General features: G+C 36.0%; 1 protein-coding gene across 1 annotated transcript in view; it reads left to right on the top strand.

Annotated features, from left to right (window-relative positions):
• LOC139132744 (BSD domain-containing protein 1-like) overlaps positions 1-16,783 on the top strand; it is a 74,583-nt gene extending 57,800 nt beyond the window's left edge. The window contains exons 5-8 of the mRNA XM_070699010.1: positions 6,326-6,496; positions 8,751-8,907; positions 13,134-13,664; positions 15,932-16,783. Of these exons, the coding sequence (XP_070555111.1) occupies positions 6,326-6,496; positions 8,751-8,907; positions 13,134-13,664; positions 15,932-16,068 (996 nt within the window). The 3' untranslated portion in view covers positions 16,069-16,783. The remainder of the gene's footprint in view (positions 1-6,325; positions 6,497-8,750; positions 8,908-13,133; positions 13,665-15,931) is intronic.
• Positions 16,784-25,436: the final 8,653 nt, after the last annotated feature.

Genomic DNA, 25,436 nt, shown 5'->3' with positions numbered 1-25,436 from the left:
TACATTTCCTACCAGCTGGTCTTATGTAAACATGGTCAACCAAGGGGTGGAACATTTGATATTTCGGAGGGGGTAGGGGATAGAAGATTGATGAAGTAGTGTTACTTTTTACCAGATCCCTTGTACATTTTTTCCCACTCTTTACTTTTATCTCACTCTCCCACCTTTTGTTTTGTCAAGCTTCTCTGGCTAATTTTTTTGTTGACATTTGCTTGTGTATGTAGGATCTGCTTGTCCCATTGCTATAGAAGTTGATATGCATGTTCCTAAAGATGACCTCCAGTACCTAAGTTGCAGACCTTATGTGCTTTTGTCATTCTGGTTTTTCTGGTTTAAATATTTCTTGAATTTACCAATTCAAACCGAATGTGAGCACACTGTCCTTGATGGTATTTTTTATTAACCAGACAAGAAAATGCAATTTTGCAAGATTCTGCCCATGAAGTGAATTTCTAGTCATTTATCATTGGCTGCATAATACTTCGCTTTTCTGCTTAGTATTTTTGGACATGCAAACAGGGATATCAAGGATAGCTGTACTGATCAGTAAGTAAACCCCCCCCCCCCCAAAAAAAAAAAATGCCATGACACGCAGGTTCTGAAATGACACACGCGGTGACCAGCTGGCAGAAACGATCTTTATTTTTTTGGCCTAATGGACAACAGTGATACTCAAAAGCTTGGTGATCCATTGACAACTTGTTTCATTCTCAGAGTTGTATGAAAATTTTGATAGTCATCATGACAACGACCACGACTTCAAGTTCTCAGCACGTTGAGACTAGATATACTGTAACAGTGCTAAAAATAGACCATGGGCTAACTGTAGGGAGGAGGCATATTGTCTGTGATTGATAAATTATGATCAAAATGCAAGGAAAATGTGTTTTCATTGACTATCACTTCCAGTGCCTGTCATTTAAGTAAGTCAGTTCAGATATTGGACATTGCACACCAAGTACTGACTGAATTTTATGTTGCACTCTTTGGTAGTCAGTATGGGCTGTAACCTCCACAAATGTAATAATCTCCACAAATGTAATATCAACCACAATTGTAATAAAATGCACCCATAAATGTAATATCGCCCATAAATGTAACAAAAATCAACCATAAATGTAATAAAAACACCAACCACAAATGTAATAAATGGTAACCATAAATGTAATAAAAAAAACACCCATAAATGTAATACTTATCAACCATAAATGTAATAAATCTATTTTGTTGTTGCAATTGAGGAATTAGCCCTTAAATATTGATCTATGTAATAAGGAAAACAACTCCACACATTCATATCTTGATTGTTTGCGTTTTAGTGTGTTTGTAAATATATTTGAAAGTGTATTTTACGTTTCACTGTTTTGTGTATAGAACTGATTGGCCACGGCGAGACACAGCTGTAATATGAATGTCAGTGCAGTCTCTACTCCAGCATGAGAATGGGGAAGACTGTATAACACTACGATCCTTTAACGCCGTTTTTTCTAAAATTGCCATACTTTCTTAATCAATTGCCTCAGTTCATCTTCAGTGGATAAATTGTGTGGAATAATCGATAGATTGTCTGTATTCCTATTCCCACTTGAAGTTTGTTCCTTCACTAGGGATGCCAGGATGTCTAATTTTGTTCTACTGTATTCAAGGTATTGTTTTTTACTAGATTGAAATATATGTTCTCGTCACCATGTTTTGTGTCGTAAGTTTCTGTTATAAGGTTTTATATTTCTCTGTTATTTGTTCTGAGTCATCTGTCATAAACTTTGTGTGGTATCACTGGTTGACGAGTTATTTTAACGCTTCCTTATTATGTAATTATCAGTGTCTAGAACTGCTGTTCCTCTTCCATTATCTAACAGTTTGATCAGACTACCTTGCCATTTTCTGATAGCGTTCTCAAAGTATTCTATTCTGTGTTTCGGAAAGAAAACCTAGTTTCAGGTAAGTATGCAATAACATTACACTATTCTTATTAAAGTTATTATTTACTCAGGGCATTGATAAACAAATGATCACATATGCAAGTTCAAGTTTATTACATTTATGGTTGAGTTTTATTACATTTATGGTTAATTTGTTTATTACATTTGTGGTTGCGGGTTGTTACATTAATGGTTGACTATTTTATTACATTTGTGGTTGATTTTATTACAATTGTGGTTGATATTACATTTGTGGAGATTATTACATTTGTGGAGGTTACATGGGCTACCATTTCATGGATTTTGGTAGCCCCAGAGATAATTTGGTAATCTGTGGATGCGGGACTACCGCTAATTTCGAGCCCTGACTTCGGGATATATCTGTCATCATCGAGGACAGGTGAAAGGATGACAATCTAGTATCATAGATGATATAGCCGTCATCATTGAGGACAGGTGAAAGGATGACAATCTAGTATCATAGATGATATAGCCGTCATCATTGAGGACAAGTGAAAGGATGACAATCTAGTATCATAGATGATATAGCCGTCATCATTGAGGACAGGTGAAAGGATGACAATCTAGTATCATAGATGATACAGCCGTCATCATTGAGGACAGGTGAAAGGATGACAATCTAGTATTATAGATGATATAGCCGTCATCATTGAGGACAGGTAAAAGGATGACAATCTAGTATCATAGATGATATAGCCGTCATCATTGAGGACAGGTGAAAGGATGACAATCTAGTATCATAGATGATATAGCCGTCATCATTGAGGACAGGTGAAAGGATGACAATCTAGTATCATAGATGATACAGCCGTAATCATTGAGGACAGGTGAAAGGATGACAATCTAGTATCATAGATGATATATCTGTCATCATTGAGGACAGGTGAAAGGATGACGATCTAGTATCATAGATGATATAGCCATCATCATTGAGGACAGGTGAAAGGATGACAATCTAGTATCATAGATGATATATCTGTCATCATTGAGGACAGGTGAAAGGATGACAATCTAGTATCATAGATAATATAAACTTCATCATTGAGGACAGGTGAAAGGATGACAATCTAGTATCATAGATGATATATCTGTCATCATTGAGGACAGGTGAAAGGATGACAATCTAGTATCATAGATGATATAGCCGTCATCATTGAAGCCGTCATCATTGAGGACAGGTGAAAGGATGACAATCTAGTATCATAGATGATATAGCCGTCATCATTGAGGACAGGTGAAAGGATGACAATCTAGTATCATAGATGATATAGCCGTCATCATTGAGGACAGGTGAAAGGATGACAATCTAGTATCATAGATGATATAGCCTTCATCATTGAGGACAGGTGAAAGGATGACAATCTAGTATCATAGATGATATAGCCGTCATCATTGAGGACAGGTGAAAGGATGACAATCTAGTATCATAGATGATAACAGGTGAAAGGATGACATCCAGTATCATAGATGATATAACCGTCATCATTGAGGACAGGTGAAAGGATGACAATCTAGTATCATAGATGATATAGCCGTCATCATTGAGGACAGGTGAAAGGATGACAATCTAGTATCATAGATGATATAGCCTTCATCATTGAGGACAGGTGAAAGGATGACAATCTAGTATCATAGATGATATAGCCTTCATCATTGAGGACAGGTGAAAGGATGACAATCTAGTATCATAGATGATATAGCCGTCATCATTGAGGACAGGTGAAAGGATGACAATCTAGTATCAAAGATGATATATCTGTCATCATTGAGGACAGGTGAAAGGATGACAATCTAGTATCATAGATGATATAAACTTCATCATTGAGGACAGGTGAAAGGATGACAATCTAGTATCATAGATGATATATCTGTCATCATTGAGGACAGGTGAAAGGATGACAATCTAGTATCATAGATGATATAGCCGTCATCATTGAAGCCGTCATCATTGAGGACAGGTGAAAGGATGACAATCTAGTATCATAGATGATATAGCCGTCATCATTGAGGACAGGTGAAAGGATGACAAGCTAGTATCATAGATGATATAGCCGTCATCATTGAGGACAGGTGAAAGGATGACAATCTAGTATCATAGATGATATAGCCTTCATCATTGAGGACAGGTGAAAGGATGACAATCTAGTATCATAGATGATATAGCCTTCATCATTGAGGACAGGTGAAAGGATGACAATCTAGTATCATAGATGATAACAGGTGAAAGGATGACATCCAGTATCATAGATGATATAACCGTCATCATTGAGGACAGGTGAAAGGATGACAATCTAGTATCATAGATGATATAGCCGTCATCATTGAGGACAGGTGAAAGGATGACAATCTAGTATCATAGATGATATAGCCTTCATCATTGAGGACAGGTGAAAGGATGACAATCTAGTATCATAGATGATAACAGGTGAAAGGATGACAATCTAGTATCATAGATGATATAGCCGTCGTCATTGAGGACAGGTGAAAGGATGACAATCTAGTATCATAGATGATATAGCCGTCATCATTGAGGACAGGTGAAAGGATGACAATCTAGTATCATAGCTGATATAGCCGTCATCATTGAGGACAGGTAAAAGGATGACAATCTAGTATCATAGATGATATAGCCGTCATCATTGAGGACAAGTGAAAGGATGACAATCTAGTATCATAGATGATATAGCCGTCGTCATTGAGGACAGGTGAAAGGATGACAATCTAGTATCATAGATGATACAGCCGTCATCATTGAGGACAGGTGAAAGGATGACAATCTAGTGTCATAGATGATATAGCCGTCATCATTGAGGACAGGTGAGAGGATGACAATCTAGTATCATAGATGATAACAGGTGAAAGGATGACAATCTAGTATCATAGATGATATAGCCGTCATCATTGAGGACAGGTGAGAGGATGACAATCTAGTGTCATAGATGATATAGCCGTCATCATTCACAAGAGTGAATTGCATTGTTTTCACTCTTGTGATGACAAATGACCTTGGCAGGATAAGTGTTAGTCACAAAGCCAGTACATAAATGTTCAAAAATTCTTGTTACTACATGACACATAGCAATACGTCACTACACCGTATAATCAATGCCAATAGTGACATACCAAGAAATGTTACAATCCAAAAAGATATCAATCCCAAAACAATCCACAATAACATGTTGAAATTCTATCAGGTTACAATCACAACAACTGTTTTAATCACCGTTATCATTTTATGTGTAGTTTCCAATTGTAAAATGATGACTTTATTCAGTGTTGGTATGTGAAAATAATACCAGCATCTTTGTTTCAGCAATTGCCATGTCAGTTGTTGATGGTGAGTTCCTATGACTTGAAATGCAGGATAGAAAATTGTAACTCTTGTGTTAAAGGGGAAATTTACCTTGAAAATTAATTTTGAATATTAAAATGATATGATCATTGAAAGCCTTTTGAGTCGATTTTATTCACTTTCACTCACTGGCTCGTAAAAAGTGGTGTACTAAAATTCCGGAAGTGACATAGCCAACTTGGTCATTGAAGCAGTTGACACATGCAAGCTTTTCCTCTGGCTGAAAATGGCTACAGAATATACGAGCCAAGCACTCGGCATCAATGTTCAAGTTTAGCAGAAATAAATTTGTCTGTGAAGACGACTTTGAGAAGGGCTGCTTTGAGCAAAACTTGCAAGCTGAACTACTGAACTACAGGCTTAAAAGAAACTGTCTGAGGCATATCCAGCCCCCAGTGCATCGCTTGTACGCACATGGAAGAGTACGTATGCGTAACTCATGCACAGAAATGGAATGCTGTAGATATTCAAGACAAATCATCGCTACATCAGGATGTTCTGTAAGGCATTAAAAATGCTCGCACTTTTCTGAAATAATGTTGATCTCTTTAGAACAGCGGCATCACCTCGGTGTCGAGCACCGTGGCTTGCAGACCGCATCCTTGGCATAGCAGGGCTTGAAGTAACCTCGCTTTGAAAGCGCTGTGTACACGACGACGAGCAAGTTTTATACGTCACTTCTGGTTCCCATGCATTCTACTTGTGGCCACTGGGCTAATACGTGCTAGTGAAAGTGAATGAAACCAACGCTATTTTGCTTATTTTTCACTAAATAGCAATACGATTACTTCAGAAAGGCTGGGTAATTTTCCCCTGTAATTAAAAAAAAGGATGAAGTTGAAGCTTTTACATGAAAATGTAAGGATCTCCTTTAATGCATGGACACAAGCAAGCAAAGTATCAAGTGTTAATGTCATCTCTCTCATATTAATGATTGATACATAACGTAATTTCCATCGATGATCTTTGCTGAGCATAAAATGTTTGTTGTGACACCTTTATCACAAATATAAAATATGATTACTTGAAGGCTCGACTGAATGACATCCAGACGGATCCAGGGACGTATTTGAATGAGCCAAGTGGACCTCCAGAAGATTACTTGAAATGGAAAGAAACATTTCTAGTTGATGAGCATAAAGGAGAAATCTCTGATTTGTTAGTTGCCAGTGATGAAGTCAGATCTCTTTACACCAAACTGGTAAGCTCATACAATTAAGTGGTTTTAGTTTTTTAGACCTGAGTTTGTTTTCACAGTACTGTTACATGTAGTTGCACATTTCTCACTAAGCTCAAAGTAAATTGTATTGAAAAAAGCCAAGCATATTGGTTGTGCTTTTCACAGTAGGTACACATGCGATACAATGTAATATGTCTTGTATACGTAGGAACACCAAGATGGCAATGGTTTGTACAATAATGACAGCATACATACTGTATGTCTGTGACATACATGTACAGTCAATTCAATTTAAGTGATCATCCTTACAGAGTGATTACCTCTTCTCATTGTGATTACTCACAGGCTCTTCCTTTGATATTTTATTTTTAAACTTAGCATAGTTACATGTAGTGTACACAATTCCACATGTTTGTTAGTCCCCACGGACACCGTCCGGGGGGACTTATAGGTTTGGTCGTGTCCGTGCGTGTGTGCGTGCGTGCGTCCGTGCGTGCGTCCGTGCGGCGTCCGTCCGTTCACGCAGATATCTCAGAGATGCCCGAAGCGATTTCATTCAAACTTGGTACAAGGATTACTTCATATGTCATACAGATGCACGTTGATTTGTTTTGTGATACGATCCAATATGGCTGCCAGGCGGCCATTTTATTACGATTTTTTCATGTACAGAGCCATAATTCAGGCATGTTTCAACTGATTTTATTCAAAGTTTGTAAGGGCATTGACCAATGTCATAGATATGCACGTCAATTCTTTTGTGATACGATCCAATATGGCCGCCGTGCGGCCATTTTGTTACGATTTTTTCATGTACAGAGCCATAACTCAGGCATATCTCAACCGATTATATTCAAACTTGGTACAAGGACATTGACCTATGTCATACATATGCACATCAATTTGTTTTGTGATACGATCCAATATGGCTGCCAGGCGGCCATTTTGTTACGATTTTTTCATGTACAGAGCCATAACTCAGGCATGTTTCCACAGATTTTATTCAAAGTTGGTACAAGGACATTGACCAATGTCATAGCTATGCACATCAATTTGTTTTGTGATACGATCCAATATGGCCGCCGTGCGGCCATTTTGTTACAATTTTTTCATGTACAGAGCCATAACTCAGGCATATCTCAACCAATTTTATTCAAAGTTGGTACAAGGACATCAACCTATGTCATACACATGCACATTGACTTGTTTTGTGATACGATCCAATATGGCCGCCGTGTTGCCATTTTATTACGTTTTTTCATGTCCAGAACCATAACTCAGACACGTATCAAGCAAATTTATTCAAAGTTGGTACAAGGAGATTGACCAATGTCATACATATGCATGTAAATTTGTTTTGTGATACGATCCAATATGGCTGCTGTGCGGCCATTTTGTTATGATTTTTTCATGTACAAAGCCATAACTCAGGCATATTTCAACCAATTTTAATCAAAATTGGTACAAGGACATTGACCTACCGTATGTCATACATATGCACATTGATTTGTTTTGTGATTCGATCCATTATGGCCACCATGTGGCCATTTTATTACGATTTTTTCATGTCCTGAACTACAACTCAGACATGTATCAAGCGAATTTATTCAAAAGTATTTTTATCACAGACCTAATTAATGAAGAGGACTCTATCCTCTCTGAGGACCTGTAATCAAAGCACCCATTAACAAGTGGGGACTGTGTCATCAACGATGACTTGTTGTGATTATTTTGCTACCATGTCTGACATAGTTAACTTGCACACATTTTTGTCTTTTCATATTCCTTTGTAATTTATGAAATATTATCAGCGAACCCAAGAAAACTGTCAAATTTCCGAAAATTTCAGGAGCGAACGACAACTGGGCCCCAGAAACTGAGCAATACGCGACGCACTGTCACGCACGCTGTAAAAAATTGGCAAATCCGGAGATGTTTACAGAAAAAAGTATCTCAACTTGACCTACAAGTGCTCCATTTTATTTTGTGATTGATTATGATTTACGTTTGAGCTGTAAAGTTACGATACTTTGAGTTGTTAATTTTATTATTTATTTTCACAGGCATGTAAACAAACCATTACTATGTATTTGTGGTCAGTCACGTGGTTCAGCTCGCCCAATCAAAATGCGATGGGCAGGGCATGGTAATATAATGTGTAATAGTCTCTTACTGTCAACACAAATCTAATACAATTCCCGCATTAGGTCACTGTCAACTAATTATTAAAATTCATGTCATTTAGGGAAAGGGTTATTTTCATTGTAAATTGCAGGTTCCCTCTGCAGCATCTCATGGTGATTTCTGGCACAGATATTTTTACAAGATACACCAACTTGAACAAGATGAAGCCAGGAGAAATGCATTGAAGGAACGGGCTGAAATAACATCAAAAACATTTACAGAAGAGGATCTTGGCTGGGGAGATGAAGGTATGATATTGTAACATATTTCATTCCTGGATTTCAGTCCATTATTAGCTTTAATTTTGATAGAATAATAGACCTTAAGATGTCACATCTTGTACCTCATTTATTATGCCCATATGTTTTTCTTGGCTGGCCAATACAGCTAGGAGGTCTGATCTTTTTTCCCGATTTAGAACCATAACTTAGACATGCCTCTTGTTGCAAATTGGGAACAATGACATAGACCTATGTGTCCATAGATTTGAACATATACACTCCAGTGATACTTCTTAATGACCACATTTCCCTAACCCATCAAGACTAATACTCCTATTACAAGTGGGGACTATGTCATTGTCAATGGCTTGTTGTTCAACACATGCCACTGTGTACATCAGGCATTATCAATCAGTTTTGGGTGTCTTATTTAGTATTGTTTTTTCAAGTCTGTCCTATGCTGGTCGTCAGACATGATACAAGGACTATTGCAAAGTCTGTATGTACCTCATTGTCTAACTTAATTGTTATTCCTATGTTTGGCAATTTTTATTTTAGAGATCTGTAATTCAGAAATTTGTGAACTTCTTTCTTCCAAACTTAACACCAAAAGTAAGCACATTTAACACATATGACTAATATTATGATATCAATGTTTCTTTATTATAAGTTTTGAAGTTGCAGTGTCTGAAGGATGATGGTGTTGATGATAATGATGATGGTGGTGGTGGTGGTGGTGGTAGCGATGACGATGATACATGATGATGATAATAATGATGATGATGATGATGATAATGATGATGATAATGATAATGATGATGATAATGATGATGATAATGATTATGATAATGATGACGATGGTGGTGGTGGTGAAAATGATGACAATGGTGAAGACGATAACTTTGACAATGATGATGCTGAAGATAATTATCACTATTTGTTACCTTCTCGTGTCTATTTATAGACAGAGAAGGTATTAGAGTTGAAAATATTAGAGTTGAAAACCAGTATGCTGCTGTCAAGTACTTCCGTCTGTCAAGACTTCCGTCTGTCAAGATCCGTTGACGTCATGCCATTGTGATGGGTCATATCATAAACTGGTGGGGGTGTTCATGGCTCAGGTTGAGGTGTGGGAGAACGATTTTGAGCTATGACAAAAATCAAAAGGGACTTAGCGGCATAGCCACAGTGTTAAGCCTTTCTCCAAGGTTTCTTAGTTGACTACAATCTATTACAGACTACTGAGCTGACGTTAGGGGTACTCACTTTGTGTTTGCTCACTCTGTGAGCGCTAGTGTTTGGTACTGAGTTGCGTGGATATCCCCTCATGGCCTCACGTGATCTTGGCCTGTTGCATAATCTGCAGAGATGATCATATGCCTCCGCGAGTCTGAAAACTGTCATTGTGTAAGCCTGTCGGCATTTTCCTTGCATTTTTTCTCATTTAATTTTGCAAAATATCGGCGAGTACCTCAATATTTCAAGATAACCCTTTCTTCCCAATCGTTTCCTGGAGTTTCAGAGTCATATGAACGAAAATGAGTGAAAGTTTTAGACAGGAAAATCGGACGTCGGCCATGTTCAATGTTTACAGTACAATCAGAAGTTACGTGGAGGAATTAACCAACAAACACTGATGCCCGCCCTCTAGAGCAGACCCTCCTATATGAAGTACCACATTTGATGCTTGTGGAAAGCTTGACCACACAATGGAGCATTTAAACTTTTAGAAAATGACAAACTGAATAAGAAGGTATTCAGAAAATGTCAAATACTGCGGAAAAATGCACAAATATTCAATATAAACAGGTTAACTGACTGGTCAGCTATAAAAAACAATGAAAATGTTTATGATCAAAAGTTTTTGAGATGTGCACATTTTAACAAATACAGAAATTATTAACATTATAAATATAAGACCAAACTATTTTTTCAGGGATAGGACAGGTTGGAAATGAGGGGTGAGAGACAAAGGCACTCCTATTGCTGCATGTGGATGCAGCCACACCATTTCATTTACAGCATACTTATTCACTGTGTTGTGTTCAAGTTCCATATTGTACTGACTGTCATACAAGGATAACATGAGCAAATCAGATCAAATTAGAAAAGGATCAATGCTGTTGTGTGGATTTTCCTGAACATGGCTGATTTTAATATTTCGCCCTATATATTTGGTATCCAGCAAAGGCATATTTTGATGTAAAGTCAAAATTAACACTACATTGCTGACAATATATTTTACCGTTTCTGCATGAACTTTTTAGTCCCCACGGACACCGTCCGGGGGGACTTATAGGTTTGGTCATGTCCGTGCGTGTGTGCGTCCGTCCGTCCGTCCGTGCGTCCGTCCGTTCACGCAGATATCTCAGAGATGCCTGAAGCGATTTCATTCAAACTTGGTACAAGGATTACTTCATATGTCATACAGATGCACGTTGATTTGTTTTGTGATACGATCCAATATGGCTGCCAGGCAGCCATTTTATTACGATTTTTTCATGTACAGAGCCATAACTCAGGCATGTTTCAACTGATTTTATTCAAAGTTGGTACAAGGACATTGACCAATGTCATAGATATGCACGTCAATTTTTTTTGTGATACGATCCAATATGGCCGCCGTGCGGCCATTTTGTTACGATTTTTTCATGTACAGAGCCATTACTCAGGCATGTTTCAACAGATTTTATTCAAACTTGGTACAAGGACATTGACCAATGTCATAACTATACACATCAATTTTTATTGTGATACGATCCAATATGGCCGCCGTGCGGCCATTTTGTTACGATTTTTTCATGTACAGAGCCATAATTCAGGCATAACTCAACTGATTTTATTCAAAGTTGGTACAAGCTTATTGACAAATGTCATAGCTGTGCACGGCAATTTGTTTTGTGATACGATCCAATATGGCCGCTGTGCGGCCATTTTATTACATTTTTTCATATCCAGAACCATAACTCAGACATGTATCAAGCGAATTTATTCAAAGTTGGTACAAGGAGATTGACCAATGTCATACATATGTACATTAATTTGTTTTGTGATACGATCCAATATGGCTGCTGTGCGGCCATTTTGTTATGATCTTTTCATGTACAAGCCATAGCTCAGGCATATCTCAACCAATTTTAATCAAATTTGCTACAAGGACATTGACCTATGTCATACATATGCACATTTATTTGTTTTGTGATACGATCCAATACGGCCACCGTGTGGCCATTTTATTACGATTTTTTCATGTCCTGAACTACACTCAGACATGTATCAAGCAATTTATTCAAAAGTATTTTTATCACAGACCTAATGAAGAGGATTTTATCCTCTCTGAGGACCTGTAATCAAAGTAACAAAATGATAACAAAATGGACAAGCGGGGACTGTGTCATCAATGATGACTTGTCTTTTTTAAATTATAGTATATTAGTACTTCAAACAGATTAATAGTTATCGTGATGTCAACCCATAATTTTACATCACAAAGACTGTAATTCTGCCAATTTTTTTTTGTTTTTCAGTCATTTTATAAATTTTGCACTGCACAAGATGATTGAACAAATTGCAATGTTTGAATTTGTAAACTCAAAGAATAAAAATCCTTTGGTCACAGATTAAATTATTTTTTTAAAAGAAATTTACTCTTAAACACTTTTAGCATATATTCTTTACACAGTCATGTATTTCAAGGAAAATATGCCTATTAAAAACAGTAATTTCTTCACTTTCAATTTTTTTTCAATACTATGACAATTATCAGCCATGAGGTTATACAAACACAAGACCAGATAAGCGTTTTTCATCATTTTCACAGGACTCTTTGGAAAATCCATTAAAAACAGTTAAAAGTGACTTAAAATGATCACTTGGTATACATTTAATTTACAGATGCCAGGTTGTGTATTTCACATGCACTCAGGTCAGTAAGGAAGTGCGTCATTACTATTTTGGACTGTGAATTCTTATTTCTGAATTATTTAACTTTTTCCCACATTGAACTATCTTTGGGCAGTTTATACTGTAGCTTAGAATTTTTTTGATTGATGTATTTAATCATCTTTTGGGTTCTTTGGGTCCATATCCCACCTCATGCCCCTACATCATCAACTATTTACCAACAACTCCATGCCAACAACCAATTACCTGACCTGGCCACACATTAGAGAAGGTACAGCGTCATTGACGGTATTTTTTTATTTTGTTGTTGTTGTGGTTGCTGTTTACATTATTATTATTATTGTTTTCAGATGATACTTGGGAAGTTGCTGAAGTACCAACCAATATGCCAGATGACACGTTAAAGGAAAGGATAGAATCTGAAAGCTCAATTACAAGTGAAATAGACAATGTAGTGAAATCAACTGACTCTGAAAGCTGTAAAACTAAGACAGAATCATCCGTAGATGACCAGACAGAAAATATACCATTAGATGATAAAAAAGTCAGTAGTTCTATGGATAAGACTGAGAAATCTGATAAAATCAAAGAGAGTGAAGCATCAACATCTAAACCACAAAGCAATGAACACAAAGTGGGACTTGTTGAAACAGAATTACCATCAGAGAAGAAAACAAGTGAAGAAGAACAAGGTGGATGTGATGTCACAGTGGTGGACTCTGTCAGCTATGAAGGCGATGGTGAAGAAGTGTATTACCATGACGACAACAAAGAGGAGGCAAAGAAAGCTTTGCACCTTCCCTTACAGAAAGATGAGCTTAAAAAAGAGAGTAGTGGAAAGTCCTCCCCTGTACAGTCTGACAATGGTACAAGTACAAAAGGTAAGATTCTATGTACATTTACACATACCACTATAAACTTGTCAAGTCAATGGCAGGGTCAAGGGTCATAACCTTAAAATCATGTTTTGGCCAAATTTGTCAGTCAGTAGACTGGTTTCCAGACCTTATTGCTTCAATGTCATAATTTAATGATCAAGGCAAACTGCCCAACTGGCAGTCAGGATAGACATGGTGAGAAGTGAAGCGACAAGTGTGAGGAGCAAAGCTATGAGGTCTAGAGACCTCTCCGTTATTAGTCCCAGATACGTTCGGCAGGGACTTACAGATTGGGTCCCACCCTTCCATCTATCCGTCAGCAGCCGTTTCTCTGTTATCCCTGAGCCGATTTTTTTTCAAACTGTGTGCAAGGGTAAAGTACTGTGGCATACATGTGCACGTTAATTTATTTTGCGATACACTCCAATATGATTGCCGGATGGCCATTTTGTTGCGATTTTTTCTTGTTTTTGAATCATAACTCAACTATCCCTGAGCCAATTTCATTCAAACTTGGCACACAGTCATTGTATTGTAGTGTGCATGTGCGTCACAATTAATGGTGCGAGTGGGGACTGTGTCATCAGCAATGACTTGTTGATCAAAGGAATATCCATCATGGTCAATTCATGCAAGTTTCTCTTGCAAAAAATAATTTCCAAGAGATGCAAGCATGTCCTGTACATTATACAGTAACTTCCACCCTTTATAGCTCCTGATACTCTTACTTGCTATGGTATCTGTCCCTGACTTTTAATAGCCTTCAATTTATCCAGTCATATCTACAAGAAATATCACCCAAGTCTTTCTTACCAGCATTGTAATCCAACCAAACATAAAAATTGTATTACACACACAACCAAAATAAACTGAGAAATACAGCCATCAAAGTCTTTCTTGTGAATACGATTTGCTTGAACTGTAGATTCATTTACATATCTATCACTTCAAGAATAAATGTCAGTTAGCCAGCAAGTTATTTTGCCACTTGAGGTAAAGGTAGCGCTAGCACCAACCTCATGTCACAAAACATGTGACAGAACATTAGTAGAAACATGTGACCATCCAGTTTGGAATAAACCAACCTCTCTTATCCATTGACAGCTCTGTGTAAAACTTGTCATGATGCTGTTTCAAAACAAGTTGAACAAACATGAACACTCAACTAATAACTTTAAAACTGTCAGTAATATGAAAACTGAAATTCATTAACATTGCTTACATGAAAAATGTCAAAATGTACTACCCCTTCCTATCATAAAACCTTGTCATTTTGTAATTCACTTCCAACTTCACAGCCTAAGAAATGTCTTTATTTACTATTTTCAGTCATTACAAATACTGTATACTTGTTGTGGCATAGTTTGATATGTCTCCAAGTCTTACCTTCTGGCTTCAACTGATGTCTACAATTTTGACTTATTCAATTGCATGACTCGCAGTAATCACAAACTTAAAATTAGAAATGTAAGTTCCTAATAATTGTAAATTTAACCAATAACTGATTTCTATTCATGTTGTCAATATTGGTTCTTCTTCTATCACATCATTCTTTTTCTTGTAAGATTAGCATTATCACTTATAACAATGATCAGTTCAGCCAGTACAGTACAATCATGAAGACATTTCTTAAACTAGTATGGTATTTATCTGGCAGTATATTAGCTCAATTTTATTAAAAGCAAAACGTTACTTCTACTGAATGGAACAATACTTGAAATTATCAATCAATAATTTACTAGAATGTCACATTTACAAATATGGTAGCTGGGTAGCTATATATTTCTTCACTTTCTGTCCATCTTTCTACAAAGAGTAGTGGGTTCTTCTTTTGATCTTTCAGGACATGTCACATTTAATTTGTCATATGTTCCTCTATCGTGGCTGTTTGTGACAGTATTGTTCAAGTCTCATCAGATGCCAGACAGCAACCTGTAGATAGGTTTCTTTCATCAATAGTTCTCTCAACAGTAGTACAACAGCGGTAAACCAATGTAAAAGTTGTCAGTCGTTACCAGTGGCCCCTCTAAGGTGAATTTGTATGCCACTGATTGTCTTAGTGCAAAGAACGTTGCAGAAATTCTGAAAGGTTGACCAAGAGAGTTGGAGACAAAGAAGGAATGGGGTTATTTGCAGAACTACATATCAATTTTTCTATATTAAGTTGAATTTTCAGGACAATTGATTAGTTTGTTGCTCATGGATTTCTTACACTCGAAAAAAGGCACAAATCACAAGCTAAAACCCTATGTCAATGTTGTTTCCTTCAGATACAAGTAGCTTGAGTGATGACTGGGAGAAAGATTTTGACATTGAAATTACAGAGCAAGATATGAATATAGCTGCTGCTACAAAAGACCAAGATAATGAAGAAGAGCTGGATGATGACTGGGAAAATTGGGAATGAATGACGTCAGCATGGTACACACTTCCATCAGCCGCACCTGTATATATATGCCATGTCATCAATAACTGCTCTGGCTACACTACTTTAGTTTGTATAGCGTGTAAACTAAAAGCATCATTGAAGTAAATTTTAAGATCTAAAGGGTACAGATATTGTCTTTCAGACTTAAATGAAAGATCTCAATGTATGATAGTAATTAATCTTATTATAACACTGTTTTTGGTGGATTTACAGAGTCAGGCTTTATTTCTGCTGGTCCTTGCAGCATGCATGTGTATATGAATTTTACTGCACCAGCTTCGTTACTAACAATGAAGAACACTAAAATGGAATTCCTGAAATATTTGCTGAATCATACATCAAATTTGTTTTAAAAAGTTAAGCTGTGCAGTTTACATTTTGGGATAACCTGAATGTATGATAACAAGGGGGAAAAAGCATGTGTGTCCTTTAAGAGACTTAATGTTGGATATCTTATTGCTTGCTACAAAAACCTTTACCAAAACATTGATACACATATGTTTTTGGAGTAGCCTGCCTATAAAGGTATTCTGGTGCTGATGTGAAACTAATAAAATTTATATTTATTTAGCCATAATAATGATCACCAACTGCAAAACTAACCTACAATCAGTGTTCCCTCTAACGTTTTGAGTTGGTGCACAATATAGGCCTTGGTGCATGGTGGCTTATATATATATATATATATATATATATATATATATATATATATATATATATATATATATATATATATATATATATATATATATATATATATATATATATATATATATATATATATATATATATATATATATATATACGGTATGATAATTTATCGAGTTACGTATAAATCATATAGTCACAATGTACCCTGAACGCGTACGCATACCTTGTGTTGGCAGCAACTGCACAGCCAACGAGTGCTAAAGCTCAAAATGCAGAAGTCAAATCGCCACTGAGATCTCACATTTTGCCCCAAGTTTTGATTTTTGTTGTTACCAAAACTAATACCAATTGAAATAACAGAAACTAAATTTGCACAAGACATGAGATTCCACTGCGAGGGCAGTCGGAAACACTGTGCAAATAGCACACAAATAAGCCTTAGTGGGAACACTTGATACAATTGAACCATGGAGATATTATCTTAATTATTCCTTAGCTAACTTTACCAAGTCATTCTGAAATAGAAAACAAGTGTCTTATTGAGAGCTTCTTGAAATTTGAACCGTTCTAAATTGACCATTCCTTGAGACCCATTCCCAGTGATTACAAATGCATGAATATGACAGAGCCAGAATGTAGAGTTAAAGTCTTTGAAAGTAATGGCATTGTTCTAACTTCCTCTTAAATGACAAGGATATTCATAACATTGAGTTTTTTCGAGGTTATAGGGAACGGAAAAGAAAATCAGTTCTGACTTCTTAAAATGTTCTGAAAGAAGCAAAAAGTGTTTTCTTCATAACTTTACAAGGAAGCTCATGTGACAGACAACTTTTCTTTTCTTCATTTGAAATATATCAGAAATACTTGAAAACTCTTTACTTTAATAGTAATAGAGTGAGGAAGTGTGTTTGATATATGGTGAAGAGAATATTAAGTATAATTCTTACTTGAAGCCTGAATTATGGCTGACAAACACAGGATATGTACATGGTAATTTCAGTATTACATAATAATTTGAACTATATTGAAAGCATCGACCAATAATAATGCAAAGTGGGATGCTTTGGTGTTTTATGAATTAAAAATTTAGGCAGACAGATCATTGTACTGTACTTTCAGTCAGCTACACCATATAGGTTAGCATTCTTTGATGTTCATATAACCATATGAATTCTGAATATCAACTGATGGCCATTTCCATTATTTAAATAATGGAAGTCATTACACATATGGTAACATGAATGTCAAGTTGTAATTTGTCTTAACCCTTTGAGCGCTGTAATTTTTCTCGCCCAAATTTTAGTGCAAAATTTTCCCAATTTTTATGAATTTTTCTGTAATATTTTGATAATTTCGGACCAAATGGACATAACATTTCATTGGCTACAGTTTTTTCTCAAAAGTTTGGCAAAAATCTGAGAAAAATTGACTGGGACAAAAATAGACTTTGGCGCTCAAAGGGTTGAAATCATTGGCATAGCACCATGTGCTGCATCCATGGCAATAAATTTTCTGCTACTTTACAGCAAACTAGAATATATCATAAAGTAATGAAAATCAAATATCAGTTCATTAAAAAACAATTGTTTTCTCTCAGCATGCAAACCTTTAGCCAGAAGGTCATTACTAAATAGTATTTTCAGAACACAGTGCCAGAAAGGCAAACCTTTAGCCAGAAGGTCATTACCAAATAGTATTTCCAGAACACAGTGCCAGAAAGGCAAACCAAATTCAAAAATATTGACACTTAGTGCTCTTGAGCAACAGCTACTGAAAATGCAAAATAACTTTAGAGAAAATGAAAACAAAATTAATTTTCATAATTTATGCATAATCCCACTCTGTTACAGTACGGTCCAGAGCTGTATTTCTGCTCCATGATGTTTAATGATAATCATGTTCCAAAAGATTGTTCTGAAAATCAGCATAATCATGAGCACAGTTTTAAATGTTCATTTGAAATGACAATAGGAAAATTGGCCAATCATGACATCAAAGTTCATTGCCTTTAGTCATTCAGTGAAGAAACATGATTTTGCTATGTCAAACAATGATTAGGACGGTTTTGTTATATGACTAGAGAGATTTGTAGTGTCTTTCTTTAGTGTTGAGCAAGTCCACCATTTTAATTCTTTAATTATACTGCCCTTTAGATGCACTCTTTAATTGATGCCAGTCTTAAAGCAAATGAACTCTTTTCAGGAAAGTGTTCCACTGGTCCAACATGATCCCTTCAATGTAACATTAGGAACCGTTTCATAAAAGATTGGTGTTTACAATGCTGGATGAAGAGTGAACACCATTCTCCTGAGAGATTTTTAGTGTTCTTTCCTTGGTTCTTATGCCACTTAAACCAGCAACTCTAATACTAGACTTTTCTACCACTAGCAAATTATTCACCCAAAAGCCAAACCAGATCATCATCATGTCATTAAGATGTGTAAGTCAGGTAGATGACAAAAGTAAAGAGATACAAGTGGGTTCTGATCAATGGCTTTGAAAGAGTTGTTTTCATCAGGTCAAAGTTGAACACATGACATCAAAGGTTACTGAGGTCATCTGAAATGACAATATCAGCATATGATATGGTATTTTTCTGGTAAAGCATAGACCTTTGTTTTTCTCAATGGTCTGTGATTAAAGTAAATACCATTAGCTATAGCTGATTCTCCATTAGAAATCTCCAAGGTTCACTACAGTGCAATTTTATTTTGGTTGCAAATATTGCCACAATACCGTAATTGACTCATATTTGAATACGTGTTGTAGTTCACCAAAACAACTTTTGTGGTAAATTTTGAAAAGTATAGTAACTGTATTGTTTGTTTCTTTTTTTTACGATATAGAATATGTACAAGGATAGAAAGTGTTGTTTCTGTATGGATTGTACATTAAAATGTTACACCACCAAGAATCAGTTTCAATAATAGACTAGACTCTTAGTGCATGTTTTATTACAAAATAATTATTTTTGTCCAGACCAATATATTGTGATTATATTCTTTAGCACAACAGAAATTATGGGAAATGTAGTACTTTATATATTTACTCAATGACACGTAGTGTTTCCTTGTATTACTGTACTGTACAGTAGGAGAAAATGCGTTGTTATCCAATAACCTAAACATTGTATGTAACATTAGAATGTTGAAGAAGACAAATGTTTGAGCTAAATCTGATAACTGTCTTTGGTGCAATGTAAGGATTTTATTTTCCGCTGATTTCTCTCTTATAGTCTTATCCAAACTGTACAGCATTGGTTCTTGTTGATAAAGGCAACCTGGTCTGAATCAGTGTGTGAGTGAGTGACTTGCAGGAGTTTAACTTATGTTATTTCTCTTGCCTTCCATTGGGCCTTTGTCATGTTTTCAGTGACTTCTGATATTTTATGTTAAAGGACTTATCCATTATAAATCAATTAAATGTTTTCATTGACTCACATAGATCAATGTGTAAAGGTTTGGTCATCCATTAGGCTTGCATAGATCAATGTGTAAAGGCATATACAAGTAGGGTCATCCATTAGGCTTGTATAGATCAATGTGTAAAGGCATATACAAGTAGGGTCATCCATTAGGCTTGTATAGATCAATGTGTAAAGGCATATACAAGTAGGGTCATCCATTAGGCTTGCATAGATCAATGTGTAAAGGCATATACTAGTAGGTCATCCTTTAGGCTTGTGTAGATCAATGTGTAAAGGCATATACTAGTAGGGTCATCCATTAGGCTTGTATAGATCAATGTGTAAAGGCATATACTAGTAGGGTCATCCTTTAGGCTTGTATAGATCAATGTGTAAAGGCATATACAAGTAGGGTCATCCATTAGGCTTGTATAGATCAATGTGTAAAGGCATATACAAGTAGGGTCATCCATTAGGCTTGCATAGATCAATGTGTAAAGGCATATACTTGTAGGGTCATCCATTAGGCTTGTATAGATCAATGTGTAAAGGCATATACTTGTAGGGTCATCCATTAGCCTTGTATAGATCAATGTGGAAAGGAATATACTAGTAGGGTCATCCATTAGGCTTGTATAGCTCAATGTGTAAAGGCATATACTAGTAGGTTCATCCATTAGGCTTGTATAGATCAATGTGGAAAGGCATATACTAGTAGGGTCATCCATTAGGCTTGTGTAGATCAATGTGTAAAGGCATATACTAGTAGGGTCATCCATTCGGCTTATATAGCTCAGTGTGGAAAGGCATATACTAGTAGGTCATCCATTAGGCTTGTATAGATCAATGTGTAAAGGCATATACTAGTAGGGTCATCCATTCGGCTTGTATAGATCAATGTGTAAAGGCATATACTAGTAGGTCATCCGTTAGGCTTTTCTGTTTACAAAATATCACTGTATTCACAAGATAGTTGCATCTTGCCAAACACTAATGATTTTCCCAGAATTGGTTTTTCATTTGTTGCTCTTCTTGAACGAAACATCTGCCATGAAAGCTTCCATCATAGGGGTTGACATGCCGCATTGCCTGCCAAGTTACTCTAAACAAATGTCAAATGCTGTACACATATATTTATATTAAGGCTCTAGTAACATGCGTGCATGCATCACAACCAAGTGCACATGGTTTCATTTTGATTGTCAACAATAAACTGCTAAAATATCCCAATGATACCATAGATCTACTAGATACAGTGTACTGTCTGTATGACATATCTTGATTTTCGAGGTTATGATTATGTTTGTCTAGTGCAACCCACAACATGATAATAGTATTTTAAAATGGTCTCTGAATATTATTGTCTTGACAATGACCTGGTAATTGATTTTTGTTTATATGCATAATTATTGTCAATATTGCAACAGATATTGATAAATGAGTGCTTCTGTGTATATGATTGTAATTATGATATCGTGGTCACATTTTATTTGATGACATCATAATGTGTTTGATACTGTAATTCAGGCTCAAAGTCTACTAATACTGAATACTACACTAGTTCAGCACATTTTTTCCCTTTTCAGCAAACATTATTTTGAAAATGGCCAAGTTTGTTTTCATTGTGTGATTAATCTGTACCACTGACCATATTGCCAAGGATCTATCAGCTGTTTGTTATCGGCATTGTCCCTCGGTGGTATTGGTGTTCTAGTCAAGATGACCAAAGAACAAGGTGTCATTTGCTATTGGGCTTCCCACAGACCTTCCCACTGACCCACTTTCTAGTCTTTTACCAATAACCCTTGACCCTTGCTGTGATGAATATTCCACTATGATAACAGTTGTTTACATTTTGAAATACACAAGTCTACTGTTATGATACCGGATGTGAGAGAAAAATTTTGTTTTTACAAAGTCTATCAAAATTTGTAGCCAAATTGTCAAATTTCAGTTGACTGATTTAGAGCTGATCAGATATTTTGCAAAATTTTGTACAGAGCCTGTGCATTGGATTTCAGTGTGTACTCTTCATGACCGCTTAGCATGTGTAACCTGTAACAATATCTCTTGTTACCTTCATGGCATGTTGATCAAGCCCCCAACAAATACAGTGGTTTGATGTGGTTACTGGCACAAATGTTAGTACAACATTGGTACAACAGTTGCTATAATACTTGCTTGTTCTAATAGAATATGGAAATACTGCATGTTTAGTTTATGATCAGTATTTCTATTGGCTATGCCTCTGAGAATAGCACTGCTTACTGATATTTGCACGTTATGAATATTTTGGATTGATTGATGGATTGATATATGAATGTTCAACTTCAAACCATTGATGGTTGGTTTAACTAGTCTGTTCATTTATAACAACCGGTCATTATAATATTGTTATTCTTATGTCATTTATTTCAACCAGACCAAATTTTGTTCCATTTTATGATAAGAAATTAGATTATGGATAGGTACAACAAGATAGCATTATATGACATGTTTGGTTTGATTGTTCAATTGTTTGGTATATTTACAAAGATTATTCAATTTACATTGTATCTTACTTTGATTGTTACCTGCACTAGCTTGCAAGATCCAAAAGACAAGAATTGTTTCACTGTCCATGACAACATCTTTGTTTCGTGACTGAAAACTTGAGCTTGAAAGTAGTTATCTTTCTAATTTTGTGGACCTCTATCAGTATAGCTATTTTCTTTAATGTCCATTTTTGAATGAATTCACCGATCGCTGACAATATTTGTAACATTTAGAAATTTGCATGAAATGTAGCATTTGTTAAACTGAGCTTCACCTTCATTTTTACACAAAATACTGGCTATTATCTTTTTCAAGTTTTGTTTGAGGTATTTATTTTAGGCCCAGACGGGCAGGAACATGGTCTAACAGTTTTGGAACGTGAGTTATGATTTCACCAATCTACCTTAATATTTGCATATTTGGTGTGTTAATGGTCACTATATTAGTCAATCTTTCACATATCTAGGTCCACCAGTTTATATTTCGTGAATGTCAAATTGTAACATTATTGATGTTTCACTACAACATTTAATGAAGTCTCCATGATGTACTTGTATGGCTGCATTCTTTCATCTCAAAGCTCTTCGAATGCAGTACTGCTTGTTTTGTAAGTAAGGTTATTAATGTTTACATATCACTATCATTTTGTCAAATCTTTATGATTTTGAAGGTATTTCTTTCCAGTCATATTTAACCTCTAATACATTAATTGTATGAATTTGGAGGTCTGGTATCTTAATTTCTGAAGTGGAATTTCATTTTGAATAGCTTTGTTGATATTGCTGTATAACAAGCTTTGCTAGCTCTTATCCACTGCATTTGTCTACAGTTAGAATGCTTAGCTCTCCCATGACGAGTAGGATAACTGTTTTCCAAATGGTGATTGGATTTTAAAACAAATTATTGTATGATATATGTTTACTGCAAAGGATGGTCATCATTATCAACTACAGTTCAAAATAAATTGCATGTAACTTTAAACTAACCATGCATTAAAAAGAACTTTTTGTGTAGTGCTTTTTATCAGTCCCAGCGTCATTAGTATATCAGTAAACTTTGTAAAACAACGTAAAGTAAAAGCTGGAAATCTACACCAATGCTAAAATGTTTCAGAAAAAAACTGTCAATATGATGTGAATAAACTCATCTGCATCATCAGACTAAAATTAATTTTAGAGAGACATGAAGGCAATACTGTGACTGTGCAATACATATAGACCAGAACAGACCGAGGGTCTGCCACAACCACTCAAAGTTGGCATAAATTCTGAACATTATTTTACATTTGGATATTAATATGTAAGTATACAATGATGATAGAAATATTATGTTTATAGCAACAGTGTTGACATTACAACATTGTTTATGACTAATTATACCTTATTGTCCCATGTTAAACCTCGTTTTGATTGAAAGTTTTCTTGCTACAAAATTACATGGAAACCATTGTTTACATGGAAGCAATAAATATTATAATATTAAAACACAAACAGAACTGTTACATATGATCATGGTCAGTGCACCACCAATTCAACGATAAATCACCAGTAGTGTATCCATTCAATGGCTATTACAAAACTGAAGCTATTCATCATATCATATCCCTACAACAATAAGTCTATGAAAACTGTACTTTCTCTTCACTAATATGGATATCATAAAAATCATACGTATGGCTTTGTGTTTTATGTGTATCATGTCTTGGGGCTATTCATCAGGTAAAGAATTCATGTTTAATTAATGCATGTGTGTATCAGAATGTGTGAATATGTGAATATCTCTGTCTGCATATGTATGACGTGTGTGTGTCAGTATGTGTGAATATGTCTGTATGTATGTATTACATGTGTGTCAGCTAGTCTGTGTGAATGTCTGCATGTGTGTGTCAGTATGTGTGAATATCTGTATGTATGTCATGTGTCAGTATGTTTGAATATCTGTATGTTATCTGATATTTTATCTGTAAAGTTACATGCCTGAAGGGTGTTCTGAAAAATGCAACTGAATGATGCAATTTGTGGCTGGTATGATGTACTTTAGGCAAGTATGAGCCCATGTTGTAATTAAAACATGCTGACCCCCCCCCCCCCCCCCCCTCCCAAAAGGGGAACTGAAGAAACTGACCAGTCCTTGTGTATTTTTGTTGTTCTTTGTTCTTGCATGTGTAATTTCCAGAAGTCTAAACTCAAATTTCAGAGAAACTTTTATTTTAGCATATTAATAATGATGACGTCATTTGTGAACAGTGGACGTGCTATTACCAGTAAACAATTTCTTGCTCCTCGAACTAAAATGAACAGAAAGTGTCTCTCAATAATTAAAACCACTGGAAGTGCAGTTAACCACTAGACTATGCACAGTCACCTGTTTTCCTAAATATCATTTACCTGTGATGTATCGGAATATGCAAAAGCTACATCCATCCTTTCGTTCATATACTGATTCATACATACATGTCATTGTTTAGACACACACATTTTATACATATAGACAGTGCAGTGTTGTCCTTATATTTAACAGTAGCCGGGTAATTCAAGAAAGTAGACGGGTGGACTGCGAGGGAGCGAAGCGACCGAGTGGCGCATGGCGAGGGAGCGTAGCGAACGAGGGGGGAGAGTGGGGTGTCCCCCCCCCTCTCGCAAGGCGAAAAATGAAATTTTGGATTGGAAATGGTGTTCTCTGGTGGCATCTGAGGTGACATTTAGCTGAGACTGAAACAGTACTTTTGTTGTGTCTCTTAGACGTGGCTCACATA

This window comes from Ptychodera flava, chromosome 5 (assembly GCF_041260155.1).
Source record: "Ptychodera flava strain L36383 chromosome 5, AS_Pfla_20210202, whole genome shotgun sequence".
NCBI lineage: Eukaryota > Metazoa > Hemichordata > Enteropneusta > Ptychoderidae > Ptychodera > Ptychodera flava.
This window is presented reverse-complemented; position numbering and strand designations above follow the sequence as displayed.